Raw genomic sequence first — 15,505 nt, 5'->3', positions numbered from 1 at the left:
ATCGCACAGAGACAAACCCGCGATATATCGCGTATAGCGATATATCGCCCAGCCCTAATTTGGTATAATCATTTTTACTGAAAATGTTCTTAAAACAGCCTTCAGGTTAGATGTAGATAGCCTAAAAACGTATTTTTTTTAAATGGATTGTTTTTGGGAAGAAAAAAAAAAACATTTTAAACTAATTTTTTTCTTCTTTTAAATCGATGTTTAAAGAAGAAATTCAGAATCAGAATGAAAAAAAAAACGCCATTCTGACCTTTTCGTGCGCCCCTACAAACGACTACCGTAAAATATCGTCCATCACTCTAAACGCTAATGCTGTGTTGCCGTGTGTCGTTGTCGATTGTGAGAGAAAACTGCCTGCCGTCACGTGACGCACTCGGGATGAGAAGTGACCCTGGGGCCCCTCTACCCCCATGCCGAACAGGAACCCCCACCGTCACCACCTCTCCTTGGTACAAACGTCTCATGGACCAGCTCGTTGTTAGCGTGCAACAGTGTGTGTGTGTGTGTGTGTGCACACGTGTGATTAGCCTCGGGGATCTAATTAGAGGCAGGGGTGTTACAATATCTGGGGTGGGCGGCTTGTTGCGTGATGCCGACGTGAGGAAAACAAAGGCACTATTTTCCGCGTCCAAGCTCTCGCCCCCCGCCCAGCTGTTATTGACGCACTTCAACGGGAGTTATTAATAACAATTGTCACTCGGGCAAAGATGTGTGGAAGAAGGAACACGACGTGTGTGCCAGTTTTTACTTGAGGTCTTTTCCAGTGATGCGCACACACACACACACACACGCGCGCGCGGGGTTTCTGTCGGTGAAATATTGATGCGCGGCCTAGTGGTGTGTAGCCTGAAACGAGCATTCCTGTAGGCACTCCCTACGTGTGTGTGTGCGTGTGTGTGTGTGTGTGTGTGTGTGTGTGTGTGTGTGTGTGTGTGTGTGTGTGTGTGTGTGTGTGTGTGTGTGCGTGGGCTGTGGCCTTTTGTGGAGGTATCAGATTTAACAGAGCTCACCTTTCACCTGTGTGCGTACTCCTGCCCTCACAGCTACTGTATTTTGCATTCAAGTCTCGTTGTCATTTTAACGCCTTCCCTAATTGATTGTGTACTTTCAGTTTGTTTTTTTGTCATTATTGTTTGTACTTGTTTTTCTTGTCCCTCAGGTGGATGAGTACGTGGACATAATGGATGGGAGGATAAATGAATGGTGGATGGCCACATGATGGATGGGTGTATGGTGGATGTGTGCTTGGAGTATGAATGAAAGAATGCATGAAAAACTGAATAGTAAACCCTCATTTATCGCTGTTAATTAGCGCGGGGCCTGACCATGGTTAATGAATTTCCGCAATTTAGGAATTAATCATTATGATTGGAATATTTTCATAGCTGGAGCACACCTTAATCAGTTTTTTTCTTTAATTTTTTTTTTTACATGGGAGCCCTTTAAACGGGAAATAACACTAACATAATCCCCTACAACTAAAGGAATGAATACATGATGGAACAGTAGGTGGATAAATGGATGAATACATTATGCAACAGTAGGTGGATAAATTGATGAATACATGATGTATTCATTCATTTATCTACCGAGTCGGTAGATAAATTGAATGAATACATCATGGCACATGATGTGGGCGATCAATGAATTAATTCAAGGTGGAACAGTAGGTAGATAAATGGAAGAATTCGTGATGAAACAGTAGGTAGATAAATGGATGAATTCATGATGGACAGTTGGTAGATCAATCGATGAATGCATGATGGAACAGTAGGTAGATAAATGGATGAATTCATGGTGGGACAGTAGGTAGATAAATGGATGAATACATGATGGAACAGGATGTAGATACATGGATGAATACATGATGGAACAGGAGGTAGATAAATGGATGAATTCATGATAGAACAGTAGGTAGATAAATGAATGAATACATGATGGAACAGTGGGTAGATAAATGAATACATGATAGAACAGTAGGAACATAAATGGAAGAATTCATGATGGAACAGTATGTAGATAAATGGATGAATTCATGATGTAACAGTAGGTAGATAAATGAATGAATACATGATGTAACAGTTGGTATTAGGGTTGTACGATATACCGGTAATAGTAGAGTACCATGATACTAATGAATCATTTTCGGTACTATACTGCCTCGTCGTCACGTCAAGTCATTGCTGGTTTACGAGCAGAGGAGCATGTTCGGCGGCACACAATACCGTAGTACTTATAAGTAGACAGTGTGTAGACAGAAAAGGGAGAATGGACGTATTTTGGCTTAAAAACTAAAGATAAAGGTGAAGTTATAACACTTAAAAGCCCTCAGGAAGAGGTGCTTTAACACATGGCTAGCTAACTAGCTGCTAACGTCCATCCGCCGTCGGCAGTGTTTTAGCTACTTCTAAATCACTAATTTATTTAATCCTCGCCTAAATGGCGACAATTGAAGTAAGTTTCTTACAAATATCATCCCTGCAGGACGAGGAATAGCTAAACATGCTTGACTACACACCGTACCTCACCGGCGTCAAAACATCCACAGTAATGATACGAAGTACAGGCACGTATCTAGTTGATACTACTATGATTACGTCGATATTTTTTGGCATCACAATGTCTTCTTTCGTTTTTTAAAAATGTATATTATGTTTATAAACTCAGGAAATACGTCCCTGGACACATGAGGACTTTGAATATGACCAATGTATGATCCTGTAACTACTTGGTATCGGATTGATACCCAAATTTGTGGTATCATCCAAAACTAATGTAAAATATCAAACAACAGAAGAATAAGTGATTATTACATTTTAACAGAAGAACATGTTAAAAGAGAAAGTAAGCAGATATTAACAGTAAATAAACAAGTAGATTCATAATAAATTTTCTACCACTTGTCCTTAATAATGTTGACAAAATAATAGAATGATAAATGACACAATATGTTACTGTATACGTCAGCAGAATAATTAGAAGCCTTTGTTTGCTTACTTACTACTAAAAGACAAGTTGTCCTGTATGTTCACTATTTTATTTGAGGACTAAATTGCAATAAGAAACATATGTTTAATGTACCCTAAGATTTTTTGTTAAAATAAAGCCAATAATGCAATTTTTTTGTGGTCCCCTTTATTTAGAAAAGTACAGAAAAGTATCTAAATAATTTTGGTACCGGTACAAAAATATTGGTATCGGGACAACACTAGTATGTAGATAAATGAATGAATACATGCTGGAACAGTAAGTAGATAAATGAATGAATATATGATGGAACAGTAGGATAAATGAATGAATACATGCTGGAACCGTAGGTAGATCAATTAATGAATACATGTTGTAACAGTAGGTAGATGAATGAATGAATACATGATGGAACAGTAGGTAGATGAATGAATGAATACATGATGTAACCGTAGGTAGATAAACAAATGAATACATGATGGAACTAGGTAGATAAAGGAATGAATGCATGCTGAGACAGTAGGTAGATAAATGAATGAATACATTATGTAACAGTAGGTAGATAAAGGAATGAATGCATGCTGAGACAGTAGGTAGAAAAATGAATGAATACATGTTGTAACAGTAGGTAGATAAATGAAAAATACATGATGTAACAGTAGGTAAATACATGAATGAATACATGCTGGAACAGTAGATAGATAAATTAAAGAATACATGCTGGAACAGTAGGTAGATAAATGAATGAATACATAATGTAACAGTTGGTAGATAAATGGATGAATACATGATGTACCTGTAGGTAGATGAATGAATAAATACATAATAGAACAGTCGTTAGATAAATGAACAAATACATGCTGGAACAGTGTGTAGATACATGAATGAATACATGATGTAACAGTCGGTAGATAAATGAATGAATACATGATGTAACCGTCGGTAGATACATAAATGAATACATGATGGAACTAGGTAGATAAATTAATGAATACATGCTGGAACAGTAGGTAGATAAATTAATGAATACATGATGGAACAATGGGTAGATACATGAATGAATTCATGATGTGCCAGTAGGTAGATGAATGAATAAGTACATGATGGAACAGTATGTAGATGAATGAATACATGATGGAACAGTAGGTAGATAAATGAATGAATACATGATGTAACAGTAGGTAGATAAATGAAAAATACATGCTGGAACAGTAGGTAGATAGATTAATGAATACATGCTGGAACAGTAGGTAGATAAATGAATGAATACATGATGTAACAGTAGGTAGATACATGAAAAATACATGATGTAACAGTAGGTAGATAAATGAATGAATACATGATGTACTAGTAGGTAGATGAATGAATGAATACATGATGAAACAGTAGGTAGATGAATGAATGAATACATGATGGAACAGTACGTAGATAAATGAATGAATACATGCTGGAACAGTAGGTAGATAAATGAATGAATACATGATGTGCCAGTAGGTAGATGAATGAATAAGTAAATGATGGAACAGTATGTAGATGAATGAATAAGTACATGATGGAACAGTATGTAGATGAATGAATGAATACATGATGGAACAGTAGGTAGATAAATGAATAAATACATGCTGGAACAGTAGGTAGATAAATGAATGAATACATGATGTAACAGTAGGTAGATAAATGAAAAATACATGATGTAACAGTAGGTAGATAAATGAATGAATACATGATGTACTAGTAGATAGATGAATGAATGAATGAATACATGATGAAACAGTAGGTAGATGAATGAATGAATACATGATGGAACAGTACGTAGATAAATTAATGAATACATGCTGGAACAGTAGATAGATACATGAATGAATACATACTGGAACAGTATGTAGATAAATGAATGAATACATGATGTAACAGTAGGTAGATAAATGGATGAATACATGATGTACCTGTAGGTAGATGAATGAATGAATACATGATGGAACAGTAGTGTCAGAGTTTGTAGGTGACGAACCCCAAGATGCAGAGAAGGCGGAAGGCATTGTACGAGAAAACATGATTTATTTATACACTAAGGCAAAACAACAAACGAAAAAGTAACAAAAGGCGCGCACAAGGCGGAGAACAAACTTGGCTATGAACTAAAATAGCACAGAGGCTAACTGTGGACAAGAAACCAAAAACACTTACTGTGACACGAAGGAACTAGGACATGAGCCGAGTGAAACCAAAAGTAGACAGAGCTACAACGACAAGTATTAAGAACAACGACACGACAGGTAGGAACGACAATGATCCAGCAGTGACTGGAGGGTAGGGCAGGTATAAATAGCAGCTGGCTGATTGACACCAGGTGTGGCCAGGTGCCAATCAGCCACAGCTGAAGGGACACAGCACTCAGGGAGAAACAGGAAACAGAACCAAAATAAGAGCGTTGACAGGAAATGACAGAGGAAAAACTAAAACTTGACCAAACTGTCAGGGACAAGCCTGACAGTAGCCTGACAGTCTGGTATCCTATAACGGATACCAGACGTTCTAGGAACCCCCCCCAAAAAACAGTCCAAAGTCACGGGAGGGTGGAGGGAGGACAAGGAGGTGGGCCACCAGGCCAAGTGTCCCCGCAACCAGCGAGGAAGAGTTAGGTGGCGACGGCGAGTTGAACGCCGCCGCAATTGGCGAGGCGGCTCGTCCGCCGGTGTGGGAGAACCCACCGGAGACGATGGTGGCGCCCTCTGCTGGCCCACCGGAGAAGATGGCGGTGGCGCCCTCTGCTGGCCCACCGGGGAGGATGGCGGTGGCGCCCTCTGCTGGCCCACCGGGGAGGATGGCGGTGGCGCCCTCTGCTGGCCCACCGGGGAGGATGGCGGTGGCGCCCTCTGCTGGCCCACCGGGGAGGATGGCGGTGGCGCCCTCTGCTGGCCCACCGGGGAGGATGGCGGTGGCGCCCTCTGCTGGCCCACCGGAGTGCATGGTGGCGGCGTCTGTTGGCCCACCTGGAGAAGATGGCGGTGGTGCCCTCTGCTGGCCCACCGGAGAAGATGGCGGTGGCGGCGTCTGTTGGCTCACCGGAGAGGAGGATGGTGGCGCCCTCTGCTGCTGGCCCACCGGAGAAGAGGATGGTGGCGCCCTCTGCTGCTGGCCCACCGGAGAGGAGGATGGTGGCGCCGTCTGCTGCTGGCCCACCGGAGAGGAGGATGGTGGCGCCGTCTGCTGCTGGCCCACCGGAGAGGAGGATGGTGGCGCCGTCTGCTGCTGGCCCACCGGAGAGGAGGATGGTGGCGCCGTCTGCTGCTGGCCCACCGGAGAGGAGGATGGTGGCGCCGTCTGCTGCTGGCCCACCGGAGAGGAGGATGGTGGCGCCGTCTGCTGCTGGCCCACCGGAGAGGAGGATGGTGGCGCCGTTGGTTGTAGACCCACCGGAGTGCATGGTGGCGTCTGCCGGCCCACCGGACTGCATGGTGGCGTCTGCCGGCCCACCGGACTGCATGGTGGCGTCTGCCGGCCCACCGGACTGCATGGTGGCGTCTGCCGGACCACCGGAGTGCATGGTGGCGTCTGCCGGACCACCGGACTGCATGGTGGCGTCTGCCGGACCACCGGACTGCATGGTGGCGTCTGCCGACCCACCGGACTGCATGGTGGCGTCTGCCGGCCCACCGGAGTGCATGGTGGCGCCGTAGGTTGCAGACCCACCGGAGATGATGGCGCCGTCTCTTGCAGACCCACTGGGGCGAGAAGTATCTGTGCCTCCCCAGCTGCACTGCTACTCATAGCCCCTCCCCCAAGGGACGGATCCCAGACGTCCCCAGATAGGACCACAGACGACAGGGGTGGGAGGGAGAGGGCTTGAAAAGCGGCCAAACTTTTCTTCAGATTAGCCACTAAGTCCAAAACTTTGTTAAGCCTCTCCGCCATGGACATCTCTGCGAGATTCGAATTTGGCTGGATCATTATGTCAGAGGTTGTAGGTGACGAACCCCAAGATGCAGAGAAGGCGGAAGGCATTGTACGAGAAAACATGATTTATTTATACACTAAGGCAAAACAACAAACGAAAAGGTAACAAAAGGCGCGCACAAGGCGGAGAACAAACTTGGCTATGAACTAAAATAGCACAGAGGCTAACTGTGGACAAGAAACCAAAAACACTTACTCTGACACGAAGGAACTAGGACATGAGCAGAGTGAAACCAAAAGTAGACAGAGCTACAACGACAAGTATCAAGAACAACGACACGACAGGTAGGAACGACAATGATCCAGCAGTGACTGGAGGGTAGGGCAGGTATAAATAGCAGCTGGCTGATTGACACCAGGTGTGGCCAGGTGCCAATCAGCCACAGCTGAAGGGACACAGCACTCAGGGAGAAACAGGAAACAGAACCAAAATAAGAGCGTTGACAGGAAATGACAGAGGAAAAACTAAAACTTGACCAAACTGTCAGGGACAAGCCTGACAAGTAGTTAGATAAATGAACAAATACATGCTGGAACAGTGTGTAGATAAATGGATGAATTCATGATGTAACAGTAGGTAGATAAATGAATGAATACATGATGTAACCGTCGATAGATAAATAAATGAATACATGATGGGACTCGGTAGATAAATGAATGAATACATGCTGGAACAGTAGGTAGATGAATGAATAAATACATGATGGAACAGTAGGTAGATGAAGAATGAATACATGATGGAACAGGTAGATAAATTAATGAATACATGCTGGAACAGTAGGTAGATAGATTAATGAATACATGCTGGAACAGTAGGTAGATAAATTAATGAATACATGACGTAACTAGGGCTGCAACAACTAATTGATTAAATCGATTAAAATCGATTATAAAAATAGTTGGCGATTAATTTAGTCATCGATTCGTTGGATCTATGCTATGCGCAGAGGCAATTTTTTTTTCTATTTTATTTAATTTATTTATTTTTAATTTTTTTATAATCCTTTGATTATAAACTGCAACAGTTGAGAAACAATAATCAAAATAAGTATGGTGCCAGTATGCTGGGTTTTTTTTTCAATAAAATACTGGAAAGGATAGAAATGTAGTTTGTCTCTTTTATCTGATTATTAATCGATTAATCAAAGTAATAATCGACAGATTAATCGATTATCAAATTAATCGTTAGTTGCAGCCCTAGATGGAACAGTAGGTAGATGAATGAATGAATACGTGCTGGAACAGTAGGTAGATAAATGAATGAATACATGCTGGAACAGTAGGTAGATAAATAAATGAATTCATGATGTAACAGTAGGTAGATAAATGAATGAATACATGATGGAACAGTAGGTAGATAAATGAATGAATGAATGAGGGATAGGAATGTGGACATTGAAAAAAAAGTTGTTTTCCTCCAATGAGCAACTCTTTAGACCCGCTGGTGCGAAAATATTTTCCCATCCTGTTTTTTCTGCTAACTGTTGCGGATGTGGGACTGTGCCTGCATCCCGGCATCCCTCTGGGCTGCAGGTGACTTAAGTGGCGTGGATGTAACAGCTGTGTCGTTCTTCCACGTCTCATCGAGGGAGAGAGAGAAGGGGCGTGGGGGAGGGTTTGGTCCACTCTTGCAGACCCTCCAGCCAAAAAGTGTCGTGTTCACACACACACGCACACTCACTATTGATGCCGGGGGGGTCAGCGGGAGGGCGGGATGAGACAGTGACACTCTCTCTCTCTCTCTCTCTCTCTCTCTCTCTCTCTCTCTATTTCTCTCTCTCTCTCTCTCTCTATCTTCCCTCTCTCTCTGCCGCTTCGGCTTCCAGTGCAGAGCCAGAAGGAACTCGGAAGCGGGTGTTTTTGTGCGTGGATCAGCTGGTGTCGGCGCCGCAGTGATGCTGATGCTGCGCGCTTAGCTGGAGGACCCTGCGCCGCGAGAGGTCTGGAGGGGAGGGGGGCGGGGGGGGCGGGACGGAGACCTTCTTTTATTGTTTGTTGAAGCGGCGACACCGTGACGTGGGGACATGAACAGCGTGGATCCAGCTGCCAGCAAACTGTTGACTTTCAATCAGCGGTAAAAGCAGAGAAAAGAATGTTCTTGCAAGCTTTGCATGGCACCTTGCATCTGTTGCATGCTCCTCCTCCTTCTCCTCCTATCCTCCCCGCTGCAATTAGACGCGCTAATGTCCACTGGGGTGTTCCTTACACTCATTAAAGTTCATTAAATCAGCTAATCACCTGTGCCAGTACGGCTTTCAAGCTGGAGGAAGGTTTTTTTGTCAGCTTTTATTGCTGCACTGCTGTTTTTGCCGTATACACTTCTTTTTAAACGCACACCATATTTGCAACGTGTTTCTTAATGAATTTTGAGGCTATAAATCGCCGGCGTGTGTCATTAAAGTGATTGCATGCATCCAAATGCTGACGTGAAATAAAACTGCGTGAGCATATGGTGCATGCAGGACGGAAGGTGCATGCCATTAAAAAAAAAAAAAAAACAGTAAAAAAAAAAAAAAAAAGAAGTAGAAACTGTTTTTGTTCTGCAATATGGCGATAACATTAGACCACAACATAGATTCCCCATATATGGTTGTTTGTGTGGCAGCTGTGTGTCGAGCAAGAGATACGAGAGTTGCAGACATGCAGAAAAATTTTCATTTATGCATGGACACAACCCAGGAGGCACAAGACATTAATACAATGTTGAGAACTTGTTGAATTAGGTCCTGATGTTGAGCAACTCGAACCTAACGTTGGAACAACATGCTTTTTGACGACGTTTAATCAATGTTGGGTTCCGACGTTGATTTGACCAATGAATTTTGGTCATTTCCCAACCAATATTCTACAACGCAAATAAAACGTTGGAACAACATGCTTTTTGACGATGTTTAATCAATGTTGGGTTCTGACGTTGATTTGACCATTGAATTTTGGTTATTTTACAACCAATATTTTACAATGCAGATATAAGGTTGGAACAACATGCTTTTTGACGACGTTTAATCAATGTTGGGTTCTGACGTTGATTTGACCCTTGAATTTTGGTCATTTTTCCCAACCAATATTCTGCAACACGAACACAACATTGAAACAACATTCTTTTTGATGATGTTTAATCAATGTTGGGTTTCGACGTTGATTTGACCATAGAATTTTGGTCGTTTCCCAACCAATATTGTACAACACAAATACAAAGTTGAATCAACATGCTTTTTGATGATCTTTAATCAATGTTGGGTTCTGACATTGATTTGACCATTAAATGTTGGTCATTTTTCAACCATTATTTTACAACACAAATACAATGTTAAAACAACCTTTTTGACAACTTTTATTCAATGTCAGGTTGTAACGCTGATTTGACCGTTGAAATTTGGTCATTTCTCGAACAACAACGTGGATCCAATTTTTACAAATGCAACTGTTTTGCAACATTGTTTCAAAGTCGGTTTTAAAGGGACATGTACGTATACTCAACGATGTATCAATGTCTTGTACCGGCTGGGAAGAGAGCAGGGATGCCTAAAGTGGGGCCCATCGTGTCATTTGGTAGTCAACCTTTGGCTACCAAATATTCATACTGATCTCTTTCAAGCTAGTAATGCACTCAACAAAACATGTCCATAGATTTTACTGTAAAAACTGGCATCTCAGTCACCAGAATTTTAACGTAAAAACAACAGTGGTAGAGTTTTTCAATTGGCAGTCATTTGGTGTAAAAACCACCGGAAAATGTATGGTAAAATTCTGGGGACTGAGCGGCTAGCTTTTTTGGGTTTTTTTGATTGTAAAATCTATTTTTTTTAAATAAATACATTTACAGGCTAACTAGTTGCGTTTGAATTTACAGTGGGTTTGGGTTAGTTTTGCTCTACAGACCTGATAAGTCCCACAGAGAAAGAGATGATACATTACGGCGTGGCGAAGTTGGTAGAGTGGCCGTGCCAGCAATCGGAAAGTTGCTGGTTACTGGGGTTCAATCCCCACCTTCTACCATCCTAGTCACGTCCGTTGTGTCCTTGGGCAAGAAGAGGCAATTCCTGAAGGAATTGCGTGTGAATGCTCCAATGCTAAAGTTGAACTAAAATGCTGACAGAATGTAGTATGAATGTAAGAATAGTTTGAATGTTGGAATGGTTTGAATGTTAAAGAGCTGACGCTGAACTGAAATGCTAATGGACCGTAGGATGAATGTAGAAATGGTTTAAATGTTGAAATCGTTTAAAAGCTGAAACAGTTTGGAAAGTTGGAATGGTTTGAATGTTGAAGAGTTTGAATTTCCAGGGAAACCGTAATTTGGTTTGGAACTTGGGAAAGTGTTAGTTTGAATGTCTAGCATGAGTAGAATGTGTTGATGTTAGAATGTTTTGAATAGGTTGAAAAATGTGGGAATTGTGCAATTTGGAAAAATATTCCATTCATTTCAATGGGAACTTCCTGGAAATTTGGGAATTTTGTGAAAAGCGGGATGTTTTTGGAAATGATTAGGAGCATGAATGAGCTGAATTGGTTGGTGTTGGAATTGTTTAAATCAGTCAAGAAATGTTGAATTAGTAACAGTTTTTAATTGAGAAATTCCTGGAATTTCGGGAAAACCGGGAATATTTCTAGTTCCTTAACCAACTTGTTTTTTGTCCTGAATATGAGGAGTGTTTTGACAGTGGAACGGTTGAAATGGGTTGAAAAATGTGAAAGTAGTAGTCGAACTTAAGAAGGGTGGAAATGGGTTACCAAAAAACGGGTTATCCTGGAAATGTGTTAAATGTGGAAAAATGGTAGTTTGATTGTCCAGGGTGAGTTGAATGTGTTGAAGGTGGAATGGTTTGAATCGGTTGAAGAATGTGGGAATTGTTTGAAAAATGGCCAATTCATTTTGAATGGGGAAAATGCAACAACAACAAAAAAAAGAATTATGGGAAATCTGTGAATTTTTTTTAGAATTGTTGAAGTAGAGCACACAATTCCTGAACAGGCTGAATTTTTTGAATTTCGAACGGTTGGGATCAGATAAAAAATGTGGGAATTGTGGAACTTTGCGGAATGTCCCATTGATTGCAATTGGAATTTCAGAAAAATTGGGAATTTTGGGAAAAGCGTGAATTTTTTTGAAAATGGTAAAAAAAACAAAAAAACCTTGAATGGTCTGTGAATGAATTGAAATGTTTGGTGTTGAAATTTTTCAAATCGGTCGAGAAATGTTGAAGTAGTAACATGTTGAATTGAAAAATTGTATTACGGAATTCCTGGAATTTCGGGAAAACTGGGAATTTTTCCAGTTCAAAAACAACTTAGTTTTTAGTCCTGATTAAGAGAAATGTTTTGACGGTGGAACGGTTGAAATGTGTTGACAAATGTGGAAGGAGTAGTTGCCAGAATAAAGGGTGGAAATAGGGCTTTGGAAAAGCAGGAATTTTGGAAAATTCTGGAATTTTTTTGAACTTGGAAAAATTATAGCTTGAATTTCCAGAATGGTGTTGAAGGTGGAATGGTATGAATAGGTTGAAAAATGTGGAAATGGTCAAAGTTTGAAAAATGGCCAATTCATTTTGAATGGGAAAAATGTCCCGTAAAACTGTGAATTCTGGGAAATCTGGGAATATTTGGAAGCTCGCGATTCCCGAATAGGCTGAACAGTTTAAAGTTAGAACAGTTTGGAATCGGATAAAAATGTGGAAGGTAGAGCGTGCCAAAATCTGGAGAAGAAGAAGAAGAAGATTTGTGTGAATGCTTGTGATTGGTTTGAGAAGAGTTTTGAAGACGTTACAAAAAAGATACAGAGAAAAGACTCCAGACTTCTTGCCTACCGTCTTTAATTTCTGCTGAGCTTTTATGCCATCTTACAATTTACCTTATTTGCCTTACTTGTACTTGACTCAATAAAATGTTTGGGTAGAATTTTATTCAACAAAACTTGTTTTCTTTGAAGTAATATAAAAATGAATCACAGCTGTTCATCTATTTTATCGATGAATGTAGTTAATCATAGAACTGGAACCCAATGTTATTAAAATATATATATATTTACCAGAGAATTGATTCTGAATTGAATCATTACCCCCAAAAATCAAATCGAATCTAATTGTGTGGTGCCCAAAGATTCACAGCCCGAGTATTTATAGTCGACAATTTGGTGAAAAACAAGCGTTTGACTATGGTGTGGGAAAAACATTGCTAGAACATCGCTTTATATCAGACCACGTTGTATCAAACTTTACCTCTAGAAGATATGTTAATAATATATATTCTCAATGAAAAAACAAACAAACAAACAAAAAACACCAGCAGACACCAAAACGCATCAATTGATTTTGTTTTAATCTGCTCCTTAACTCACCCAGCATGCAGCTATAAAATCATAAAATTATGTTGCTGATCAGAAGCACACACAAATGTTTCTTCAGCGCAGCAATGTGGATCGTGTCCTGCTGCCTAACTTGTCCAGACTATTTCTTATTAAAATCTCACATGAACTTGTTGCAGTGTGTGACCAAAGTGGACCATAGCTCACATAAAAGACGGTCTTTTTCATTAAGGCTCCACAAGGATGAAGTCATTTCATCATTCCTCTCCATAGTCCAAGCCTTTTATACGACCTCCTCCTCATCGTCCTCAGAGGACAGCTGAAGGGTAGGAAAGACCCGAGTGTCACTCGGGCGAAATACATGTGAACACAGTACTAGGAGCAAGGCTTGGGAACGACCTCCCCATCGGACCCGAGGAAGCCCGCATCCGAGTAGCGCTGAAGGACAGGTTGACGCTGATGCGCACATGGACTTTAAAAGCGCGCACGTACATTATAAATAAAGGCCTCCATCTCCTGGAGAAGAAACCTGAGTAGGGTGGGAGGTAGTAATGGAGTGGAAGGGGGGTGGTGGAGATGCATGAAAATAAATAGCAGCAAGGTGTCCTCCCATACACCCGCAGCTATACTAGTCTATTATGTGTACTACTTTCTATCGAGACGCCCATATAGGGGTTCCTTCATTTATTCATGAAGACAAGTATGTGTGCTATTTTCTTCCTTCCCAAAAGATTGATAGAATCACTCGAGTTTAAGTGCATACAGAAGATCCATTACGTTTCCAGGCCGAAAAGTAAAAAATAAAAATAAAAAAAATAATTAAGACGCCTATTCTAACACTAAAGACCGGTTTATTATGCTGCGACGAGGAGCCAGTGTTCGCTACGCCAGCTCGCTCCTGCCCAAACCCTCCTGCTACGTTGACATCGTCCTCAGATTTCCAATCAACTTTTGTAATTGCTGTGAGTGTTGTGAGATCAGGTGTCAGCTATCGATTATTGATCTATCGATTAGTTTGTTTGATTAATCGAGTAATCGAATAAAACACATTTAATAGCATCAATGCCTATTTTAGAGAAAATTGGTGTTTGTACTTGCCATAACCTTTATTATCTTGTATTTACCTTTTTTGACAGTCTTTTACCTTGTTTTACATCTATATTCCTTCTTTTTCCTTTTATTTGCCTTCTTTACCTTTTTTTGGTACCTTTGTTTTATCTTCTATTTAACTTTTTTACCTTCTGTTTACATTTTTTGACCATGTCTTATCTTGTTTTACCGTCTAAATTTCTTATTTTACCTTTTATTTACCTTATTTTGCCTTCTATTTAACTCTTTTTACATTTGATTTACCTCCTATTCAACTTATTTTACCTTTATTTTCCTTCTATTTAATTTATTTTATATTTCTTCTTTTACCTTTTATTTATTTCTGTTTTACCTATTTATTTATGTTAATTTAACTTATATTTACCTTATTTTGCTTTTTATTTACTCTTTTTACATTATTTTACCCTTTATTTACTTATTTTACTTTTGATATTCCTGTTATTAACTTCTATTTACCTTATTTTACCTTTTATTTACCTTATTTTACCTTTTATTTACCATATTTTATGTTTTATTTACTTCTTTTACCTTCTCTATCCCTTTTACCTTTTATTTACCTTGTTTTACCTTTTATTTACTTCTTTTACGTCTATATCCCTTGCTTTACATTTTATTTACATTGTTATACCTTTTATTTACCTTGTTTTACCTTCTATTTAACTTATTTTACATTTTATTTACCTTCTATTCAACTTATTTTACCTTTACTTTCCTTCTATTTAATTTATCTTATCTTTTATATTCCTTCTTTTCCTTTGATTTAGCTTAATTTAACTTATATTTACCTTATTTTGCCTATTATTTACCCGTTTTACATTATGTTACCTTTTATTTACTTATTTTATCTTTGATATTCCTGTTATTACCTTTTATGTACCTTATTTTACTTTTTGCTTACTTATTTTACCTTCTCTATCCCTTGTTTACCTTTTATTTACTTTTTTTTACCTTTTATTTACTTCTTTTACAGTCTATATCCCTTGCTTTGCCTTTTATTTACCTTGTTTGAACTTGTATTTATTGTTTTACCTTCTATATCCCTTGCTTTACCTTTTATTTACCTTGTTTTACCTTTTATTTACCTTGTTTTACCTTTTATTTATCTATTTTACCTTCTATATTCATTGTTTACCATTTATTTACCTTGTTTACCTTCCA

The 15,505-nt window shown here is 39.9% G+C and overlaps 1 protein-coding gene across 5 annotated transcripts in view; it reads left to right on the top strand.

Annotated features, from left to right (window-relative positions):
* garnl3 (GTPase activating Rap/RanGAP domain like 3) overlaps positions 1-15,505 on the top strand; it is a 145,947-nt gene that overhangs the window by 46,047 nt on the left and 84,395 nt on the right. Inside the window, exon 1 of one of the 5 annotated variants that reach the window (XM_061931806.1) lies at positions 8,858-9,007. The exons of the other annotated variants lie outside the window; for them this stretch is intronic. Coding sequence (XP_061787790.1) covers positions 8,958-9,007 — 50 coding nt within the window. The 5' untranslated portion in view covers positions 8,858-8,957. Of the gene's footprint in view, positions 1-8,857; positions 9,008-15,505 lie in introns of those variants that run through there. 5 annotated transcript variants of the gene reach the window in all.

This window comes from Nerophis lumbriciformis, linkage group LG39 (assembly GCF_033978685.3).
Source record: "Nerophis lumbriciformis linkage group LG39, RoL_Nlum_v2.1, whole genome shotgun sequence".
Classification (NCBI taxonomy): domain Eukaryota; kingdom Metazoa; phylum Chordata; class Actinopteri; order Syngnathiformes; family Syngnathidae; genus Nerophis; species Nerophis lumbriciformis.
This window is presented reverse-complemented; position numbering and strand designations above follow the sequence as displayed.